Source organism: Carettochelys insculpta, chromosome 7 (genome assembly GCF_033958435.1).
Source record: "Carettochelys insculpta isolate YL-2023 chromosome 7, ASM3395843v1, whole genome shotgun sequence".
In the NCBI taxonomy this organism is placed as follows: domain Eukaryota; kingdom Metazoa; phylum Chordata; order Testudines; family Carettochelyidae; genus Carettochelys; species Carettochelys insculpta.
In genome coordinates, this window is record NC_134143.1 from 45,020,811 (window position 1) to 45,041,315 (window position 20,505).

General features: G+C 48.8%; 1 protein-coding gene across 2 annotated transcripts in view; it reads right to left on the reverse strand.

Annotated features, from left to right (window-relative positions):
• The window catches only part of ADGRA1 (adhesion G protein-coupled receptor A1), a 513,902-nt gene extending 494,038 nt beyond the window's left edge, over positions 1-19,864 (reverse strand). For both annotated transcript variants that reach the window (XM_075000431.1, XM_075000430.1), the window contains exon 1: positions 19,239-19,864. In XM_075000431.1, the coding sequence (XP_074856532.1) occupies positions 19,239-19,459 (221 nt within the window). In that variant the 5' untranslated portion in view covers positions 19,460-19,864. The remainder of the gene's footprint in view (positions 1-19,238) is intronic.
• Positions 19,865-20,505: the final 641 nt, after the last annotated feature.

The following is a 20,505-nucleotide window of genomic DNA, read 5'->3' on the forward strand; positions in this document are numbered from 1 at the left end:
AGGGAAGGGGAAAGAGAACAATTAAGATCTTTAGTTCATTTGCCCTCTGCCCCCACAAGAGACACTGCAAAAAACAACAAACAAACCTGGAAACAAGAATGGGAAAGGAAAGAAGAACTATTTGATTCAGACTGGAAAGATGTTTGGCTTGTGAAGGAATCTACCGATGAGCATATCTAGAGTGAAGAATTACTATTATTTGTAACAAACTGAAAAGAAACAAAAATATCCCACAAAACCCACCTCTGCCCAACACAAAACTTTTACTGATGTGATCCCTGACTGAGACACCTCATTCCTCCACCACACAGGAGGATGGCAAAGAGGGGACTGAGGTTCAGGGCTTCTCCCAGACTAGATTAACTCTTCTGGGGGCCCAGGGTGGGACCAAAAAGTGGGTAGGGGGTTCGGTGTGCAGGAGAGAGCTGCTCCCATATCTGTACCCCTCCCTTTTTTTCTCTTCAGCATCTGAGGAAGTGAGTTGTACCTCATGAAAAGATGATGCCCCAATAAAAAAATAATTAGTTTTAATGTGACTCTCTGTTTTTGCTGGAACAGACTAACATGGGTACACCTCTGAAACCTATTTGCAGCCAATTACTTTCATGAATAAAGCTTAGTTTGTGTGCTTTGTTTTATTCGGTTAATCATCTGCTTTCTTCTGTTTGTGACCTCTTTAATCCACCTTTTGTAATTAATGAATTTATATCTTGTTTATACTATAACCCAGTTTACATAATTTCTATCTGCAGAGGCAAGACATTGTGAATATGTTCTTCCACACTGAGGGGCAAGGCAAATTTCATGAAACTCTTGGGTTTATACCCCTTAAAGGCAATGGGAACCAGAGTGCTGGGGGAAGCCCCTAACGCTGACTCTTCCAAAGTATCTCTTTGTCTCTCTGTGCAGCTGGGTACAGCCCTGTCTGCATGCTTGGCTAGATGTTTGGGAAGACCAGGTAAAGGAAACCAAGTTTGCAGAATAGGCTGACTCAACAGAAATGTCAGCACATCAGAAAATACCCCAAGAGGCATAACTTGGTATGTTACGTCAAAGTGAATATTCTCTATACTAAGAAAGGAGAGAGATCAAAACAAAAAGGAAAGTGTTCGAGAAATCTTTAACTCCACATTAACTCTCAAAACTTGAAAGTAAACTTAAGGAACACTTGCTATCTTGACCAACGAAATAAAAGCTGGTCAAATCTGAGTAGGTAGGCATATAGGAGGAGATTATTTTATGTATTTCAAATGCTGCAGAATTACTAAATCAGGGACAATGAAAATGAAGGAAAGCTAAGAGACTAAGTGGTAGTTGTACACAAAATTAGAGGCACAAGTACAGATGCTTGAAAGCATTCGGAGTTAAACCAGTGGTGAAAATCATGAAGAATAGTGCTCTGAATTTCAGGTGTACATGAGAGAAATGAGTGAATCTCACAAAGATTTCTTAAGAGTTGTTAGAGCAAAATAGCTGTTTCAGTGGAGAAATTCTGCCCTTTTAGTTTCCAGATTTATGCCACAAAACAACTGTGTATAAGAGAACCAGGGCAAAACAGTCTGAGGAAAGGAGGGTGGATTATCTGGGACACAGCTGGTTTGAGCAGCTATGACAAAGCCCCTACAGAAGAGAGCAGTGTTATGTCTGCAGAAGCTTTGCTCAGGAAGCTGCTGGGTCCTTCTCTGGAGGGAGCTGTAGAGAAGTATTCTTTTGCAAAGGGGGAACACACGGAGCAGAGTGACTGGAGAAATCACTCCATTTATCAAAGGATAGGATTAGGACAGAGAAGGGCAGAACAGCCATAAATTGCTGTTTGAGTTTTTTTTCCACAAGATGAGAAGAAAACAGAGGGACCTCAAAGCTGCTGTATCTCTAAGAAGAGGGAAAAGGGAGCAATGAGCAGTTAGCGTTCTCACCTAAGAAGGAGACTCCTGCTCAAATCCCTTTTAACCTCAGGTAGAATACCTGACATATGGTTTTTCCCACATCCTGAGTGAGTACCCTACTGACTAAGCTAAACATTAGGAGATCCTTTCTGTCTCCCTCACCCCCAACTGTTTTGTTTAGGAAGATGGTGTCCATTACATTCACCACTCACCAGGGCCGTGTCTACACGAGCCCCAAACTTCAAAATGGCCACGCAAATGGCCATTTCGAAGTTTACTAATGAAGCGCTGAAATGCATATTCAGCGCTTCATTAGCATGCGGGTGGCCGCGGCACTTCGAAATTGACGCGCCTCGCCGCCGCGCGTCTCGTCCCCACGGGGCTCCTTTTCGAAAGGACCCCGCCTACTTCAAAGTCCCCTTATTCCCATGAGTTGATGGGAATAAGGGGACTTCGAAATTGACGCGTCTCGCCGCCACGCGTCTCGTCCCCACGGGGCTCCTTTTCGAAAGGACCCCGCCTACTTCGAAGTCCCCTTATTCCCATGAGCTGATAGGAATAAGGGGACTTCGAAGTAGGCGGGGTCCTTTCGAAAAGGAGCCCCGTGGGGACGAGACGCGTGGCGGCGAGGCGCGTCAATTTCGAAGTGCCGCGGCTGCCCGCATGCTAATGAAGCACTGAATGTGCATTTCAGCACTTCATTAGTAAACTTCGAAATGGCCATTTGCATGGCCATTTCGAAGTTTGCGGCTCGTGTAAGCCGTGTCTACACGTTCCGGCTACTTCGAAGTAGCTGCGCCAACTTCGAAATAGCGCCCGCCACGTCTACACATGCTGAGCGCAATTTCAAAGTTGACATCGACGTAAGGCGGCGAGACATCGAAGTCACTGTCCCCATCAGGGGGATGGGAATAGCGCCCTACTTCGACGCTGAACATCGAAGTAGGGCACGTGTAGCCGATCCGCATCCCACAACATCGAAAGAGCGGGGTCTGCCATGGCGGCCATCAGCTGAGGGGTTGAGAGACGCTCTCTCCAGCCCCTGAGCTCTATGGTTGCCGCATGCAGCAGTCCCTTAAAGCTCCCCGCCCCCTGCCTTCCTGTGCAGGAAGCTGAGAGCACATGCAGGCAGCAGCAGTAACACACGGCTAGCCTGCACGCATCCCTGCAGCCACAAGACACCCCCCCACTGCGATGGCCGCCCGCCAGCCCCTCAAGCGCCCCCAGGGCACCCCCACAAGGGGAGCCAGGGCTCCCAGCCTGGCAGCCAGCCCTGGAAGAGGCAGCAGGGCCCCTCCTGGACGGAGGCCGAGATCCGGGACCTTCTGGGGCTCTGGAGCGAGGAGGAGGTGCTCCAGGCAATGGGGAGCAAGAGGCGGAACGCGGATGCATTCGTTCAGCTGACCGAGGGCCTGGCCGCCCGGGGTCAGCCTGCCCACGCTCCTGACCACGTCAGGAGTGAGGTTGAGGAGGTGCTCCAGGTAATGGGGAGCAAGAGGCAGAACGCGGATACATTCGTTCAGCTGACCGAGGGCCTGGCCGCCCGGGGTCGGCCTGCCCACGCTCCTGAACACGTCAGGAGTAAGGTTAAGGAGCTGTGGCAGGGTTACGCCCAGGCCCGGGATGCGGCCAGCCGATCTGGGGCCGCCCCCGTCACTTGCCCCTTTTACAGGGAGCTCAGGGAAATCCTGGGCCCCTGGTACACCTCCTCCCCGCCAGCCACTCTTGACACCTCGGCCGACGAGCCCCAGCAGGCCCCAGAGGCGGAGTCTGCCCCGGAAGCAAGCCCCACACCCCAGGGGCCCCCCCAGGAGCCCATCCTTGGGAGGCCAGAGGAGGAGGAGGAGGAGGGGGAGTCCTCCTCCAGTGATGGGGGGCTCCAAATAATCCTGCCGTCCCAGAGCTCCAGCAGGGCGTCCGCCCAGAGGGTGTCTCCCGACCGTGGGAACAGACCGTCAGGTATGTACCCCCGCAGTGCACACACCCGGGGTTGAGGGGCGGGGACAACAGACATGACCAGGGCCCCTCCACATGTCCAGATGACCATGGCCCCAAGGACAGCAGTGGCATGTCCTTCAGAAGAGTGCATCAGCCCCCGCCCCCCTAGCAGGACAGTGCCATGCCCCATCCCTGGGGATGGGGGGAGTGGAACCTAGGGCCCCCTGGCGGGGGGGGCACACCCAGCAGCAGCAGCAGCAGCAGCAGCAGCAGCAGCATCTCCCGGGGATGGGGAACCAGCAGCAGAGGGGTGGGGGGACAAGGGCCATGGCTCGGGGGCCACACTAACGGCTGTCTCCACTCTTCCTCCCCGCTGTGTTCTGCAGCAGCACCATTGGAGGGCCCGGAGAGCGCTGGCGAGGTTGTCAGTGGTCCCGGACAGCCCACCGGGGCCATCGCTGCAGGCCAGCCCCTCGGCGGAGCACCAACCAGCCTCAGGGCGGGGCCGATGGCGGACCCAGCACCACCAGAGGACGGCGACGGACCCCCAGCTGCTTGCAACCCTCCGGTGGCAGCTGGAGGTGTCGGAGCGGCGCCTGCGGGTGGATGAGCAGCGCCTGCAATTGCAGGAGCGGGTGCTGACCTGGTACCAGGAGGCATGGGGGGCCTTTATGCGCACTTTTGAGCGCATAGCGGACTACCTGGCCCCCCATGCCGTGCCGCCCGCCGCTCTGCCCGCTCCACCCGCTGCTCCACCCGCCATCCGCCACCCCGTGGCCTGGGGCCTGGGGCCTGCTGCCGTCCACCAGCTGTATCTGCCGGTTCGCCCGGCCCCCAGCCAGCCTCAGCCAGGGCTGAGGCCAAGGCGAGGGTCGTGCCTGCCAACCCCAGGCACTAGACAGTAGGGGGTGCAGGGCCCAGGACGTGCCCCCCGCTTTGTACATATCCCCATTATTTTGTATATAGTTTGTGTTAGACCCCTGTTCTTTTATGATACCTGTCCCCCCATGTAAATAGTTCCCCCCTTTTGTTTCACTATTTTATATATATTTGTATTAATAAGAGAATTCACTGTTTTGTGGTTTCAAAAACAACAGGTCTATTTTTATTTGCAAGAAAAGTGGGGGGGGTGTGCTCACGGGTGCTCTGTGGTGTGGGCATGGGGGGCTTCCCAGTATTCACCCCGCAGCCTGGTCAAAATGGGCCTGCAGGGCCTCCCGGACCCGGATCCCCTCGGGGTCCACCTGGCGACTGGGGGCAGCGGGTGGCTGCACGTCAGCCCTGCCAGCCTCCACAGCCCAGCCCTGACAGAATGCCTCCCCCTTGCTCTCCACCAGGTTGTGGAGTGCGCTGCATGCGCCCACAATCTGGGGGATGTTGGTGGGGCCTGCATCCAGGTGGGCGAGGAGACACCTCCAGTGCCCTTTGAGGCGGCCAAAAGTGCGCTCAACCACCTGGCGCTCATGGTTCAGGCGCATGTTGAAGCGCTCCTGGCTGGCTGACAAATGGCCCGTGTAAGGGTGCATGAGCCAGGGCCAGAGGGGGTACGCCGTGTCTGCGACGACACAGAGGGGCATGGTGGCGTCCCCCACAGGCATCTCCCACTGGGGGATGTAGGTCCCCACCTCCAGCCAGCGGCACAGGCCCGAATTCCTGAACACCCGGGCGTCGTGGGTGCTGCCAGGCCAGCCAACATAAATGTCCAGGAAGTGACCCCGGCTGTCCACCAAGGCCTGGAGGACCACCGAATGGTAGCCCTTCCTGTTCAGGAAGCGTCCTCCACTGTGCTCTAGAGCTCAGATGGGGATATGGGTCCCATCCAGAGCCCTGAAGCAATTTGGGAAGCCCAGGCTGGCAAACCCCGCGATGGCGGCATCCGGGTCTCCAAGCCGCACGAGCCTGTGGAGGAGCAGGGCATTGATGGCGCAGACGACCGGCAGGGGAAGGACATGGGAGAGCACCAGTGAAGGGTGTGTCTGGCCCTCCCCCCCAGGGCGCCCTTGTCCCCCCAGGGCTGCCCCCACCTCCCTGTGGGTCCTCTTACCTCCATGAGGACAGCCCCGACGGTGGCCTTGCCCACGCCAAACTGCTGCCCCACGGATCGGTAGCTGTCTGGAGTGGCCAGCTTCCAGACAGCGATGCCGACCCATTTCTCGACGCTGAGGGCATGCCACATGGCGGTGTCCTGGTGCCTCAGTGCGGGGGTGAGCCACTGGCAGAGCTCCAGGAATGTCCGCTAACTCATGCGAAAGTTCTGGAGCCAGCGGTTGTTGTCCCACTTGCCGAGCACCAGCCGCTCCCACCAGTCGGTGCTCATGAGGTAGCTCCACAGCCGGCGGCGTGTGCAGCGGGGGCGGAGGGGGACAGAGGACAGCAGGGTCTGGGTCTGCTTCCTCCTCCCCTGGGGGCAACTCCTCTTCTTCTGTGACTAGAAGGTGATCAGCTGCCTCCTGCATGGCACTGAGCAGGGCAAGCACTGCTCCTGCAGGAGTGGCTGTGTGGACCTCTAGCTGCTGCTGCTGGGGGTCCAAACTGCTTCGCCGAGGCGTGCATGCCTATGGCTCTGCAGACCGCGTGCTGTGCAGGCTGAGTGTGTCTGGGAGGGGCCCTTTAAGGGAGCGGCTAGCTGTTGCCCCGGAAGTGCTAGTCCGCCCTGTGACCCTGTCTGCAGCTATTCCTGGCACCCTTATTTCGATGTGGGCCACTTTGGCGTGTAGGAGCTCCCCTGCAGCGCCTACTTCGATGTGGTGCTGCCCAACGTCGACGGCACCATGTAGCATTCATGTGTAGACGTAGATGTAGACGTAGTCCACATGTGGCAAACAGGACACCTTGGTGTGGTGGTTCTGGGCTCTGAAGCCGCATATGGCTCCTCAGAGCCGCACATGAGTGCCCTCCACCACTCCACACACACCCCCCACCGCTTGGTGGGAAAAGCGTATGGCGGCAGCAGCAGCTGCTAAGGCCCTGCCAGGGGTCCTGCAGTGGCAGCTCTGGTGAGTTGCCATGTGAGGAGAATGTTCCTGGCCCTGGGGGAGGGGGCCAAATACAGAAGGACAACAACCACAAGTATGGCAATCCTTGAGTTACTATTGGACACCACTGGATGAGGAGGCCACATACAACTTGGGCAACTGACAACCTGTGTTCCCTTAATTCATAGATCATTTGCAAAGTTAAACTCCTTCATGAAGCTCAAACTTATGTACCTATCTTTGAGAGAGAGAGAGAGGCAGTGTTTAGCACTCACTCCTCTGGTTGGAGCCTCCAATTACCTGTCATAGGCAGCTTCATACCAAGCATGCTGGCTTTGTGGACTGCAATCTAAGGTGCTTCTCTCTTTATTCCTTGTATAAAGAGCCTCGCCCCCTAACTCAAGGTCTCCGATTGCATATAACATGGTATTAACATGGCTAAGCGTCACTCGAAACACAAAAATGTCAGGATTTAGTTATTATACTATGGTACTGCCAAATAAAAAGAGAATTCAGGGCCCCCTTTCTCCCCTCTTCAGAGGTAATTTCACCTAGCAGGTCCAAGTCTATTGGAAAAAGAAACAAAACATTTAACTTCATGATAGTTTGTTCTTAAGAAGGAAATAGCGACTAGAATAGCAAAAGCAAGAGCGAGTTTGAAGGCGATGGATAAGATCTGGAAAAGCAAAGCAATTAGCTTAAGAACGAAGCTGGGCATCTTTAAAACGTGTGTATTCAGCAGCATGTTGTACGTGTGTGAGACATGGGTGATAATGAAAGATTTGAAAAGAAGAATATTGGCATTCGAAAAGAGCTGTTATAGAAAGATTCTGGGATTAGGATGGATGCAGAAGGTCACCAATGAGGAATTATATAGGAGATACAGCCGAAAGAGAACCTGCTGCAGAAGGTTATAAAACAGAAGCTACAACTATTTGGACATATTTGCAGAATGAACGACAAACGAAAAATCAAGACCCTAGTATTCAGCATAATGGACGGTTCGAATAAGAGAGGCAGACCCCACAGAGAATAGATAGATTATATAGTAGATTGGTGTGGAGCTAGTCTACAGAAACTAAGCCACTCTGCACTGAATAGGGAAAGATGGAAGGAAATAGCGAGAGAGGCATCAGACAACAACGGGCGCTGAGCTCACGGTTATTGATGATGATGATGATGATGATATTTTGTTCCCTTTCTTGCACCAGGAAAGCCAATCAGTTTTAGGCTATCCTACACAATCTCACTCTGACATCTCTACCCTCTTTTCCTCCTGTTCCCTACTCATCTCTCCCTGTAACTCACTTCAACTTTCTCATATCGTTTTTCAGTTTGCCCTTATCTTGGAGTTTCTTTCATCATTGCTGATTATCCCTGCAACAAATTTTTGGGAGGCTGCATGGTCCAGCACCTTGATAGGAAGCCAGAAGATCTGGCCTTCTACTCCTGTCTCTGACAATGCTGTAGTTTCTCCCACCTGTTTAATGAGGATAATAATTTCTGTGTTTGTAAAGATGCCTTATGGATGATCTAGTGATTACAAATGTTACACAAGGGCTAAGTATTATTAAATGTTTTTGAAACGCATTACAATACATAATAAATGTATTATTAAATGTTTTTGAAATCCACTTTCAGGAACCCTCCATTATCTCCTCACCAATTTCTTTCTTGTTCATCCATTCCTAAAATATTGTTTTGCATTTGCTTGCCCTGGGTAACTTAGATTGTAGGCTCTTTGGGACATGAAATGTGTTTTATGCTGTAAAAGTGCTGTGCAGTAACATTTATTTGCTGTGTTATTTATGAATAACAATCTTTGTGAATCACACAGCTTAGAACAGGATGAAACAAGATTTGGTACGAAACACATGAAGTTGTATTTAAAACCATATATCAAGTCTAGATGCAACATAATTTGGAGATGGAGGAAATTGGGTAAATTCAGCCTTTGGAGAACTGGTTAATGTTTACAAAGTGCTCTGAGGATGAAAATGCTACATATCATCATCATTATAACCATACAGCACCTATAAAATTAAATATCAGAGGGGCTCACAACTGCCACTGAGCTATGCTTAAAATGTGAGTCTTCTGCATGTCCACTACAGTTGGGAGAGTTATTTACTATTGGCCAATGTCTACCTTGAGTGAAATCTATGTAACCTCACTTAAGACAACAAAGTTCCACTTCGATAACTGAGGGAGAACTTGGCCATCAAAACAGACATGATGTGAAAAGAGTGCTGGGTTTTCTTTTGAAGGAAAAATAAAGTTAATCTGAAACAGGTAGAGTCTAATAATATTTGTAACTTTATCAGCTTCCAGACAGCCTACCAAGGCATTTAATGAATGAAAATTCACAAGCCAAAAGGGAGACTAGATTATCCTTATTTTACAGAAGTTGAAAAAAAAAGACACAAAATAAGTGGCTTCCCTTATTAAAAGAAAATCAGAGAGGAACTCTAGTGGTAGAGCTGAGAACAAAACCTAGATCTCTGATCTAGAGGTACTTTGCAACAAATGAGGTCACTGTGTATATTTTAGGTCAACAGGACCAATCGTATCAGGAATGACTCCAGAATCACTTCACAGGTGGAAAGAATTTTTCTGATTGTGTTTCTATGCTTTTTTCAGTTGTATCAGAGCTCCAAAGGCAAACCAAAGAAGTGTAGTGCGTTGTAAGGAATTTCATTAGTCCCCTTTAATTATGTAGGTCCACAAGTCAGTGAGGGCTGATACAGTAGTCCATGCTTATCCAAAATTCCCTGACTTCTAAGAGCAGCAATTTATGGGTCCTAAGGCTGCAAGGACCTGAACAGATCACTGTAATTTGCTCACTAATAAATCTCTACATCTAGCATACCCATTTTTAACTGACTGAAGAGTAAAAATAAATAAAAAATGTGGTAAGTATTCATGGGCATGTGTTTAATTTAAACAAGTAAAATTTAATTCATTTAATCTCTTAACTCTTGTAGAACACCTTCTAATGAGACGATGAAAAAAGTGGTTGCAATACATATTGCTTAGTACTACTGTGACAGTTTGGACCACTGACTCAAAGTCAAGCACTCATATCCACCATATCTGTTGAACATTCTCAATAGCCTAATTAAAGGAATAGCATGGGCAGGATCTGAAAACGCAGGTCCTCAGACAGACAACAGCTTAACACAGCAAGGTCTTTGTGCCTGGAAGGGGGAAATATGGAAGAATACTGGAGTACTCAGAAGGCTCCTCTCCCAGTAGGACAGGGGTCACCAACATGACTCCTAGGCCACAATCTAGCCTGCAAAGCCTTTTTATCCAGCCTGAAAAGCCTTTTCCCACAGCAGCAGGGCCATTTTAACCAAGCTGGCCAAAGTGAGGGTGAGGCATGGGTTGTAGGCAGGCTGGGGCAAAGTTCAGCAACCTGTGGCTCAGGAACCACATGCAGCAATTTGAGAAACCACTTGCGGCTCCCCGCCCTGTTGTGCCTTAAATAATGGAACTAAATTGAATTGGTTTAATGGCCAGGGAGCTGCCCATGCTGCAGGTGGGATAAATGAGAAGGAGAGCTGAGGGGAGGGAAGGCTGAGTCTGCCCCTGCTGGAACCATGTACCCACGCTGAGGGCAGGGCATGTGGAGAAGTGGGGAAGGTGGCAGCCACGGAGGAGCAGCAGCAGCACATAGAGCTCATTGTCTGAGGTAGGTTAAGCTGGGGATGGGGGAGGGGTCTGATTTGGGGCTCAGAGGGATTAAGCCTGGGGATGGGAGGGAGCAGAGTTGGGGCTATTTTCTGTCTGGCGCCCGGAACATGTGAAAAAAAAAAAAAGCCATGTGGCCCCCAGTCCAAAAAGTTTGGCCACCCCTGCACTAGAGAAAAAAGTATTACGGCACACACAGCCAAAACAAGTTATATGGCACTCAACTGCTTCTATGGTTCAGATAAACAGAATCTTGGATGACCTTGTCTGACGAGAGCAAAAATGTAGAAACCTCACTTTCATTCACAGTTGAAGGAAAAATTGGAAAGTGAAAACTTTAAGGTAAGTTTAGACACAACAATAAGAATAAGAGATCAGATCACTGGTCCTTCTCATAGAGGGTCTTGTCTCAAAAAGTGGATAATATGTTAGCAAATTGCAGACTGATCTTCACATGTGAAGCAGGATGAGACATTTCTGCAGACACTCAAGAATCATGAGACTGAACTGACTACATACATAGTTTGCATAACTGCAACTATCTTGATCACTATTTTGTTCCTTTCATAACCCAGCCAGATATTTGTCTTTATTACCTCCCACAACAAATGAATAAAGTCTCTCTCTTAGTAGTAGTAGGCATCCTTCAGTCTACATAGACTATGGACCGTGCCCTTCGTAGTTCCATTTGGAATCATCACTTGCAGCGTCGACTGCGACTGTGAAGGCCCACACGAGAGTGACAGTCTTTGCTGCATCTGTTGCATATGTAATGGGTGTCTGGCAGGTCCTTACTGTGCTTTCTGTGTGCTCGCTTATCCTCTGCAAGCTGTCTGATCCTCATCTTGCCCTTCTGAAGGCCCTTGTGTAGCTCCTGCCTCCATCTGCTGCGATTGTCTGCCAACTCCTCCCAGCTGTCCAGCTCAATGTCTACCTCCCTGAGGTCCCTCTTGCAAACATCTTTGTAGCGCAATTGGGGGCATCCGGGAGGTCTTTTGCCAGAGGCTAGCTCACCATACAGGATGTCTTTTGGGATCCTTCCATCATTCATCCTGTGGACGTGGCCAAGCCAGTGGAGCCGCCGCTGCCTGAGGATGGCGTGCATGGTTGGGATTCCAGCTTGCTCAAGGACATTGGTGTTGGACACTCTGTCCTTCCACAATATTCCAAGGATGCACCTGAGGCAGTGCAAGTGGAAGATGTTCAGCCTCTTTTCCTGGTGGGCGTACAGGGTCCAAGACTCGCTGCCGTAAAAGAGGGTGCTGAGGATGCAGGCTCTGTAGACTTGCATTTTGGTGTGGGTGTACAACCTGATGTTATTCCACACTCTCTAGCTGAGTCTGGACAGAGTTGTGGCTGCTTTACTGATCCTCCTATTTAGCTCAGTCTCCAATAACAGGGTGTCAGTGATGGTGGACCCGAGGTAAACGAACTCGTGGACGACCTCTAACGTATAGTTGTCAATGCTGATTGATGGAGGTTCAGCAAGATCTTGACCAGGTATGTTTGTCTTCTTTAGGCTGATGGAAAGCCCAAAGTCCTTGCATGCTTTGGAGAACTGATCCAGAAGTTTCTGAAGCTGGTCTTCTGTGTGTGACACTACAGCAGCGTCATCTGTAAACAGCATATCTCTGATGAGGACTTCCCACACCTTAGATTTAGCTTTCAGCCTTGCAAGATTAAACAGTTTCCCATCAGATCTTGTGTGCAAAGATGCCCTCTGTTGAAGATCCAGAGGCGTGCTTCAGGAGGAGTGCGAAGAAGATCCTGAACAATGTTGGAGCAAGGACGCATCCTTGTTTGATGCCGCTCCTGATGCTGAAAACATTCGATAATGTGCCGTCATATTGGATGGGTCCTCTCATGTCTTCATGGAAAGACTGGATCATCTTGAGTAACCCTGGTGGACAGCCTATCTTGTGGAGCAGTTTGAACAGTCCATCCCTGCTGACCAAGTCGAAGGCCTTGGTCAGGTCGATGAAGGCAATATAGAGTGGCTTCCTCTGCTCCCTGCACTTCTCCTGCAGCTGCCTCAGAGAGAAGACCATGCCAATGGTAGATCTGTCTGTGCAGAATCCACACTGTGATTCAGGATACACCCTCTCAGCAATCTTCTGGAGTCTGCCAAGGATGACGCGAGCAAACAGTATACCAGTGATGCTTGGGAGGGAGATTCCATGGTAATTGTTGCAGTCGCTTCTGTCTCCTTTGTTCCTATACAAGGTTACAATGTTAGCGTTGCGCATATCCTGTGGAACCTCTCCCTCTCTCCAGCACTGGCACAATGGCTCATGTAGGGGTTCCAGGATGGTGTCCGTGGCACACTTGATTACCTCTGGTGGTATACCGTCCTGGCCTGGGGCCTTTCCTACCGCAATGCTGTCGATGGCTTTCTTCAATTCGTCCACAGTTGGTTCCTGATCCAGTTCATCCATTACGGAAGGAGCTCGACAGCATCGAGGGCTGTGTCAACCACAATGTTCTCGCGTGAGTACAGCTCGGAGTAGTGCTCGACCCAGCGCTCCATCTGTTTGGTGAAGTCATCGCTGACAGAGCCAGATTTGGATTTCAGAGGTGCCTTCTTGTTCTGGGTGGGTCCTAATGCCTTCCTGATGCCCTCGTACATTCCCCCAAAATTACCAGAGTCAGCACTGGTCTGGACACTGCTGCATAGCTCGAACCAGTAGTTGTTGGCACAGTGCCCGGCTGTCTGCTGTGCTGTTTTTCTGGCTGTTCTGAGCGCTTGCAGGGTACTCTGGCTCGGTGAGCGTTTGTACTCCAGGAATGCAGCGCGCTTCTTTTCGATGGCTGGAATCATGTCATCAGAGTTAGCTTTGAACCAGTCATTTGTGTTTCTAGCTCTTCTTCCAACCACCGACAAGGCCGTGTTGTACATTGTATCCCTCAGATGCTGCCATCTGGATGTCACATCAGTACCCCCAGGGCTGCTGTGCAGATTCTCCTCAAGGGTCACTCTGAACTTTTTGGCTCTCTCTGAGTTTGCTGTCTTTCTGGCATCAATGTGGGGCCTTCCAGTTGGTTTAGAGTGGTACAGCTTCTTGGGTCTCACCTCGAGTTTGGAGCAAACCAGCGAGTGATCTGTATTGCAGTCGGCACTATGATGGCTGTGTGTCAGAAGGACGTTTTTGAGGTTATCGCGTCTAGTCTCTCTCTGGCTCTCTGAAAAAACCACCTATCTATATGGTTACAGCAACTCTATTGTACAAAAGTGAAATGTGGCCACTGAGAAAGGCTGAAGAACATCATATTATGTTGTTTAATTCTCACCTCAGTTTTCACATTCAATCTCCTCCCCCACATGTACACTTTATTTTCACTGTAACTGCCTTTAAAGTATACAAACCAAATATACAAGTTAAGAAAATATAAACTACCACCAGTGCTGGGATCCTTCATTTCACACAGACTCATTGCTTTCAGGATCCGAGTGCTAGCGCCTGGTGCATTAGGGACTCTGCAGAAAGGGCTTTACAACTGCAGGATATACAATGACATGATCATTCAGCTATACTACAATTGCTTCAGGCTTTAAAGACCTCTGGGATAATACAGTCAAAAGGAAAAAGGCCCTTTTTAGTTCTACTGACAGAAGTCCCCTCACAGCATATCAAGTTGTTACAATGTTTAGATGGGGAGATGATGAGGTTGGGGCTGCCCACCTAGGAATTTGACTTCTACTCATTCAGAATCGGGGCTGTAGTAGTAGCAGAGGCAATCCAAGCATTGTATGTAAGATCTCAGATGGTGAGCCAAGATTAATTTGCTGTGATTTCATTACATATGTTGGACAACCTGCCATACAGACAGCAGTGTGGCTCTATGGATATGCATCCAGATTGTCCGAGAACATGCAGCTGGACTTTGGTGACGGAGTGGTACTCAGGTGGCTTGCAAGAAGGAGCATGTTATGGTATCAACTAATACTGATACTATATGCTATGTAAGTGCATCAACAGATCCCACATGTATAATTGTGGTTCATCTTGGGAAAAGGAATGATTCAAGGGGTGCAACTAATGCTCAGGGCAAGAACAGAGTTGAGGCTGATCCTTGAACTTTTTCCAGGAGTTCATGTTTGCTGGTCAGACATGCTTCAACGCAGGGTTTGACAGGGAGCCATGAACCCGTCTCCCCTAAACCTCCCTAGGCTGGACAAGTCAAGAAGGTATGCAAACAAGGAGGTGGCCAAATTCCATGGGAGCATAGGAGGGATAGTAATTTCACATCTGGACATAGTATACGGAGCAGCTGGGTGGTTTCAGGAAGCTGGGATTCAACTCTCTGACTTAAGAGCTGTCATGTTTTTAACCAATATAACAGATAGCATCGGCTAAGTGTGGGGAGGAGGCAGCCAAGATAACTTCTGGCTCCTCCTTGTGGCAAATGTCCGGTGCAAGTACTCCATAGGAAGGTGACTGGATAAGTAACTTGGAAAAGGACTTAAGAAGAGCTGTTCATTAAGAGTATTAGGAAGGTGTGGTTAGGAAATCCGATGAGTTGTATGGCAGGTAGCCACTCCCTCATTCTTATGGGCCACCTTAAACTTCCTACAGAGTGGGTGGGGTGTGAACGTTAAGGTCCCAGCAATGGATTTGCAGGAGGGGACAGGATGGAAGAAGAGGGAAAAACCCTTGAAAATTATAGAATAAACCTGGGGGTTATCTGCACTGCCACTGCTGCTTAGTCCCAAACATCTAATAAAGTTGCAGCCAGATTAAATCTATGTCATATGTCTCCCGCTACTCTTTCTGTATAGCCAGACAACTCATTTAAAGATGATATACAGTTTCAGAAGCTACAGTAAAATTAGACAGCTGTTTTACCAAAGGGTTTTCAGTTCCTATTTCAAAGAGAATGAGATAAATATTGACTGCAAATACTTCACTTCAGAATATTTTAAACAAATTTCTCTTTTAAAATCTAGGTTGTTATAGCTGAGTGAGCTCATTTTCTTAATTTTACTTATAGTAAAATGCCCTTCATTTGTTGGGACCACCCCACATTTTATACCTTGAATATTACTGAATGTATAATTTTTTTTGAAAACTGCATGAGCTAGCCAGTGACAATCTCTCCCAGCATTACAATGGAAGATAACTGGGGTAAGCCACCATCCACAACCCATTGCAGTTAACAGAAATCTGTTAACTTCAGATCGGACCTCGATTAGCAAGACATTTATTACCATGTCAAATCTTGACATGTCTGTCCATCATAGCTATTGCTGATAATGTAGTCAACTAAAGAAACGTTGACTACCTTTCTTCCCTCTAAAATCATACATAGTATTAAATTAACAGATAGTGTGTGTCATATAGCATGTATGTATATACTGTATGTACTTATAAAGGATGCAGTATGCATTACTACTTCATCTTATGAACTAAAGAGGCAGGTATTACATCTCAATGGTGGTAATTTTGCACAACTGCTCACTAGGGTTGTCAGAATATTGTAACAATTTGTTTTAGCTCTGTCCTTCCAGTAAAGCAGCACCAAAAGAAAAAGCAACTCTTATTGAACCAATTATTAAAATCTCATTAAATTTTGTATTTGCCACACTTGTTTTATTAAGTGTCACTGTGACTGCAACACACATTACTTTTATTCACATCTACTTTTCCTAATTGTTAAAGCAATTCAAGACTTCATATTCCATATGTTACCCCTTTCTCTATGGGCTAATAAAACTGTGGAAATAGGCAGCAAGTCTGCTAGCAAATGCTTCTTTTCTAGATCTTATATGCAGCTAGAAAAACAAACCTAAGAACACCAGTGTTTGAGCTCTCTGCACCCATTTATGCAGCTGGCCAAATATAACAAGTCTAACAAGGATTTTCTACAAGGAAAGTGTTTATGAAGCATTGATACTTTCAATCAAATTGTCAGCTACATGATCCACTACTAAAAACAAACAAACAACTCTAGATATGAATAATTTTTACACCTTGAGTTTTAAGTCTTGTTTTACCTTCAGGCATTAACTTCCACATATAGATTTCGTCTGGGACTAAAAACTCCTTAAACTACACAGAATATATAACAGAGCAGGAAAACAGTCTAGCATCCAGCAAACAGTAGGCATTTTATCCACTTAAATACAGCAAATCTGACCATAAAATATGTAAGAGTGCTAGCATACACACATAGTTTCGAGTCAACAGAAGTTGGTCCAAAAACAGATATTATCCACCATGTTTCTCATGGTTTTGGTCACTTAACTAGAAATTGTAATTTACCGGTTAAGATTAAGTGACTTTCATATACCATTTTCAGAAAGGTAGAATTGCATATTTCTGATACTTGAACAAGTGTGTTTTGGTGTCTTCTGAACTAGCTGACATCTTCACTGAGACCAGCGCCTTAAATATTAAATGCAGAGCCTCAGCTGCTGCAAACTGTCATTTTGGAGCTTCAGCTTGTATCAGCTGTGGATCTTCCCCATGCGTATTTTCTGCCACTACTCTCATGATCTCTTCTTTTAATAGTACACTCCTATTTGAAACAATGTAAATGTTAATTTTATAATAAGCATGCTGAACTTTCTTGCTAGAATAGTTAATGTATAAATGGTTATAAGAAAAGTGTCTCCAAAAAGTCTGTAGAAATTTTTGAAAATATTTAAAAATAAAAGCACAAACACAAAATTAAAGAGTTCCTAGAATTTATTTAGCAATGAAGAATAGCAGTTAAGTATGCACAGAGTCTTGTTTGGAAAGTCAGAATGTTTTATATTCTTAAAGAAAATTTGAAACCTTGGATGTAACATTGCATTTATGTGGTAGTTACAAACTCATATTGCTTTAATAAAGTGATTCCAACTCAGTTCGACAAAATTCTTTGAGAATGGTAGTTATCACATCTACATTACTAAGAATCACAATCTTCCCAGCTGAAAGATCAGAATAAAGTCACTCATCAATTCTAGCAAAACCTGAACAGGAGCACACTTAGCACATCTGCACATTTACCAGCACAGATGTCATAAATTACTATCTTTACCACTTGACTCCTAAAAGTGTTGACTTAAAAAAAGTGTTGTGAACAGTGGAGATGTTCACAGCATGAGTTGTCAAATGAACTAAATTCAGCTGCACAGGATTAGCAGGATCTACACATCATCTGAAAGGGTAAAATATCAACAATGGTAATACTTGGGTCAGTTATAGTAACATTACATTAACCTCTCAGTGATACAGAACAATATACTGCCTGTTACACACCCCTGAACTTCCACATGATAGTCATTTTAAGTAAACAAACCTATTATTTTCTACCTCTATTTCCAAAACACAGTCAAGTAAACAATGCATCAAGTTACAACTCATTTCCAACTTCTGAATTTAACATATCTGACATATTCCAAATAATGTCAACATCCAAAAGTGTACACAGATAAAAAAATATAGACATCTCAGCTTCCAAAATTAATTGGAGTAGAAAACATCAGTTTCAGGTAATGTGTTAAATAACCCTTAAAATGCAGCTGAGCAGCATAGACACACCAGCTGGCCTCATCACTTAATGTTTTTAAAAACCACTCTATCCAGTAGCATACAAGTTACATTGTAATAAGTCCTGCTTCCCAAAAGCAAACAAAATACAAAAGTTTCTAAGCAAGAAGTGAAAACAAACTCTTAAGTAAGGGCCAGAGTCACATCTGCTCTCTCAGTTTGATTAAAAAAACAAGGTGGGTGCGGTAACATCTTTTATAGGACCAGCTTCTGTAGTTGACAAAGAGGAGTTTTCCAGATACATGGAGCTTCTCTTTACCTCCCCTCCCTTGTATCTCTGTTATCCTGGGACCAACAGCCCTACAACTACACTGCATTCACCCAGCTTGACCTCAGTTTCTACTCCTTCTTGCCTGTAATTAGGATGTTGGATATATATTTTGTATTCCATATTTTTAGGGTTACCCTATTAGAACTTTGAAAAAAGAGCCTCCCCCGCCCCACCCCGAAAGGGAGGGTATCTGTATCAGTCTCCACCCTCTAACTATGTCTGAATGTACCACAGCACATGAAGCTGGGTGAGTGGGTACATGCTGGTATAGACACCCTCCGTCGCAAGGCTGACGTATTTTCTGACTCAGTGGTTTGAGTATTGGCCTGCTAAACCCAGGGTTGGGAGTTCAACCCTGGAGGGGGACATTTAGGGATCTGGGGAGGGAGAAAGGGATGGTGCTTGGTCCTGCCAAGAGGGCAGGGGACTGGGCTCCATGACCTCCCGGGGTCCCTTCCAGTTCTATGAGCTTTGGGTCTCCAAAGACGGTAACCCTCATGTTTGTTATTGCCACTGCACTTTCACAGCTAGAGGAGTTTCTTGGTAGGTGGGCTTCCCCGTCCGCTCCTGCCAGCCCCCGGCCACCGAGGAAACAACGGTTCTTCAGGGTCCAAGCTCCCCGTCCCCTGCGAGGCTGTGACAGCGGGCTGGAAAGACCAGTGGCCCCGCTGCTGCCCGCAGCTCGCCTCGGGATGGCTGGGGGAGGGGGCGCATAGCACGCAGGACTTGCTGAGCCGCTGCTGGGGTGGGGGGCTGAGTCACACTCCAGCGCGGGCGCTCCCTCCGGCCCTAGCCCAGGGCTCGCGTTGGTCCCAGCCCTCGCCGACCCCCTCCCGCCGGCGCGGGGAGCGGCTCAGCCGGCCCTTGACAGCTGGGTTCCCTTCCCCACCCGCCGGCCAGGCTCGGCACGTGCGCCCGCGGGCCGGGCGGCGGTACTTACAGGGACACCGTCCGGTTCGGCAGCAGAGCGGGCTGCAAAGTTTCCACCAACTCCCCTCCGCTGCAGACAACTTTGATGCGGAGGGTTTGGCGGCCGGGCCCCTTGGAGCGCTCGGCGGTGCAGAGGCAGCTGTCAACGATGAGGTCCGGGCAGTTCCGGCTGGCCCAGGCCAGCCCAGCCAGCGCGGCCGCGAAGCAGAGGCAGCGGCACAGCCCGTGCATGGCGGAGGAGCGGACGCCGCGGCTCTGCGCTGCGCCCGGCTGAGCCGCTCATGGCAAGCGCCGCACAGCCCGCCACGCCTCCTGTCCTCAGCCGCTCGGCTGCCGGCGGCCGGGTCCCGGCTCTCTCCCCGCCCGCCTCCTCGCGGCAGCCTGTCCGGGCGGACTCGCCACAGGAGCCTCGGCCGCGCCGCCGCTCACCGGCCTGAACCCCCCGCGGCTGATGTCAGCGTGGCCCGCCCACGGCCAGGCTCTGCTAGCAGCGCCCCCGGGCTGAGCGGGCGAGCCGGGCTCTGCACAGCCGCCGTGGGGGTCGCGGGTCCCGACCCCGGGGTGCTGCGGCACAGGGCGAGCAACTCTCGAGCGCCCCCTGCCTGCCGAGGGGCACCGTGGGAACCCGCCGGACAACCCGTCGACTCCTCCCCCTCCCAGACTGGCTGGGCCACCGCCGCTGAGAGGGGAGAGACTCCTGTGTATCCTGATCTGGGACTTTTGGGTACAGCAGTGGAGGAGGACTCTGGAAGTCTGGTTTCATTTCCCGGCTCGGCCTCCAATTTCCCTTCCTGACTTTAGGCACTAGCTTCATCTCTCTCTGGGCCTGAATTACCTGAACCTGAATTACCCACCAAGAGAAATAAAAAAACAAATCAGCAGGGCCAGATGAATACCCAGAGACCAGCTACTCCAAGATTGGCCCAAAAAAGCCAAGAACAGAACACCACTGGTCATCACCTACAGCCCCCAACTCAAACCACTGCAATGCATTATTAAAGACCTACAACCTATCCTTAATCAGGATGCCACACTCCAGAAGGCCCTAGGTGACATGCCTGTTCTCTCTTACAGACAACCTCCCAACCTTATGAGGACTCTCACCAACAGCCACAGTTTATACCCCAGGAGTACCAGTCCTGGAACCTTTCCTTGCAACAAAGCCCGCTGCCAGCTTTGTCCACATATCTGCTCTGGAAATACCATCACTGGACCTAACCAGGTTATTCACAGAATCACAGGCACATTCTCATGTTCCTCAACTAACATCATATATG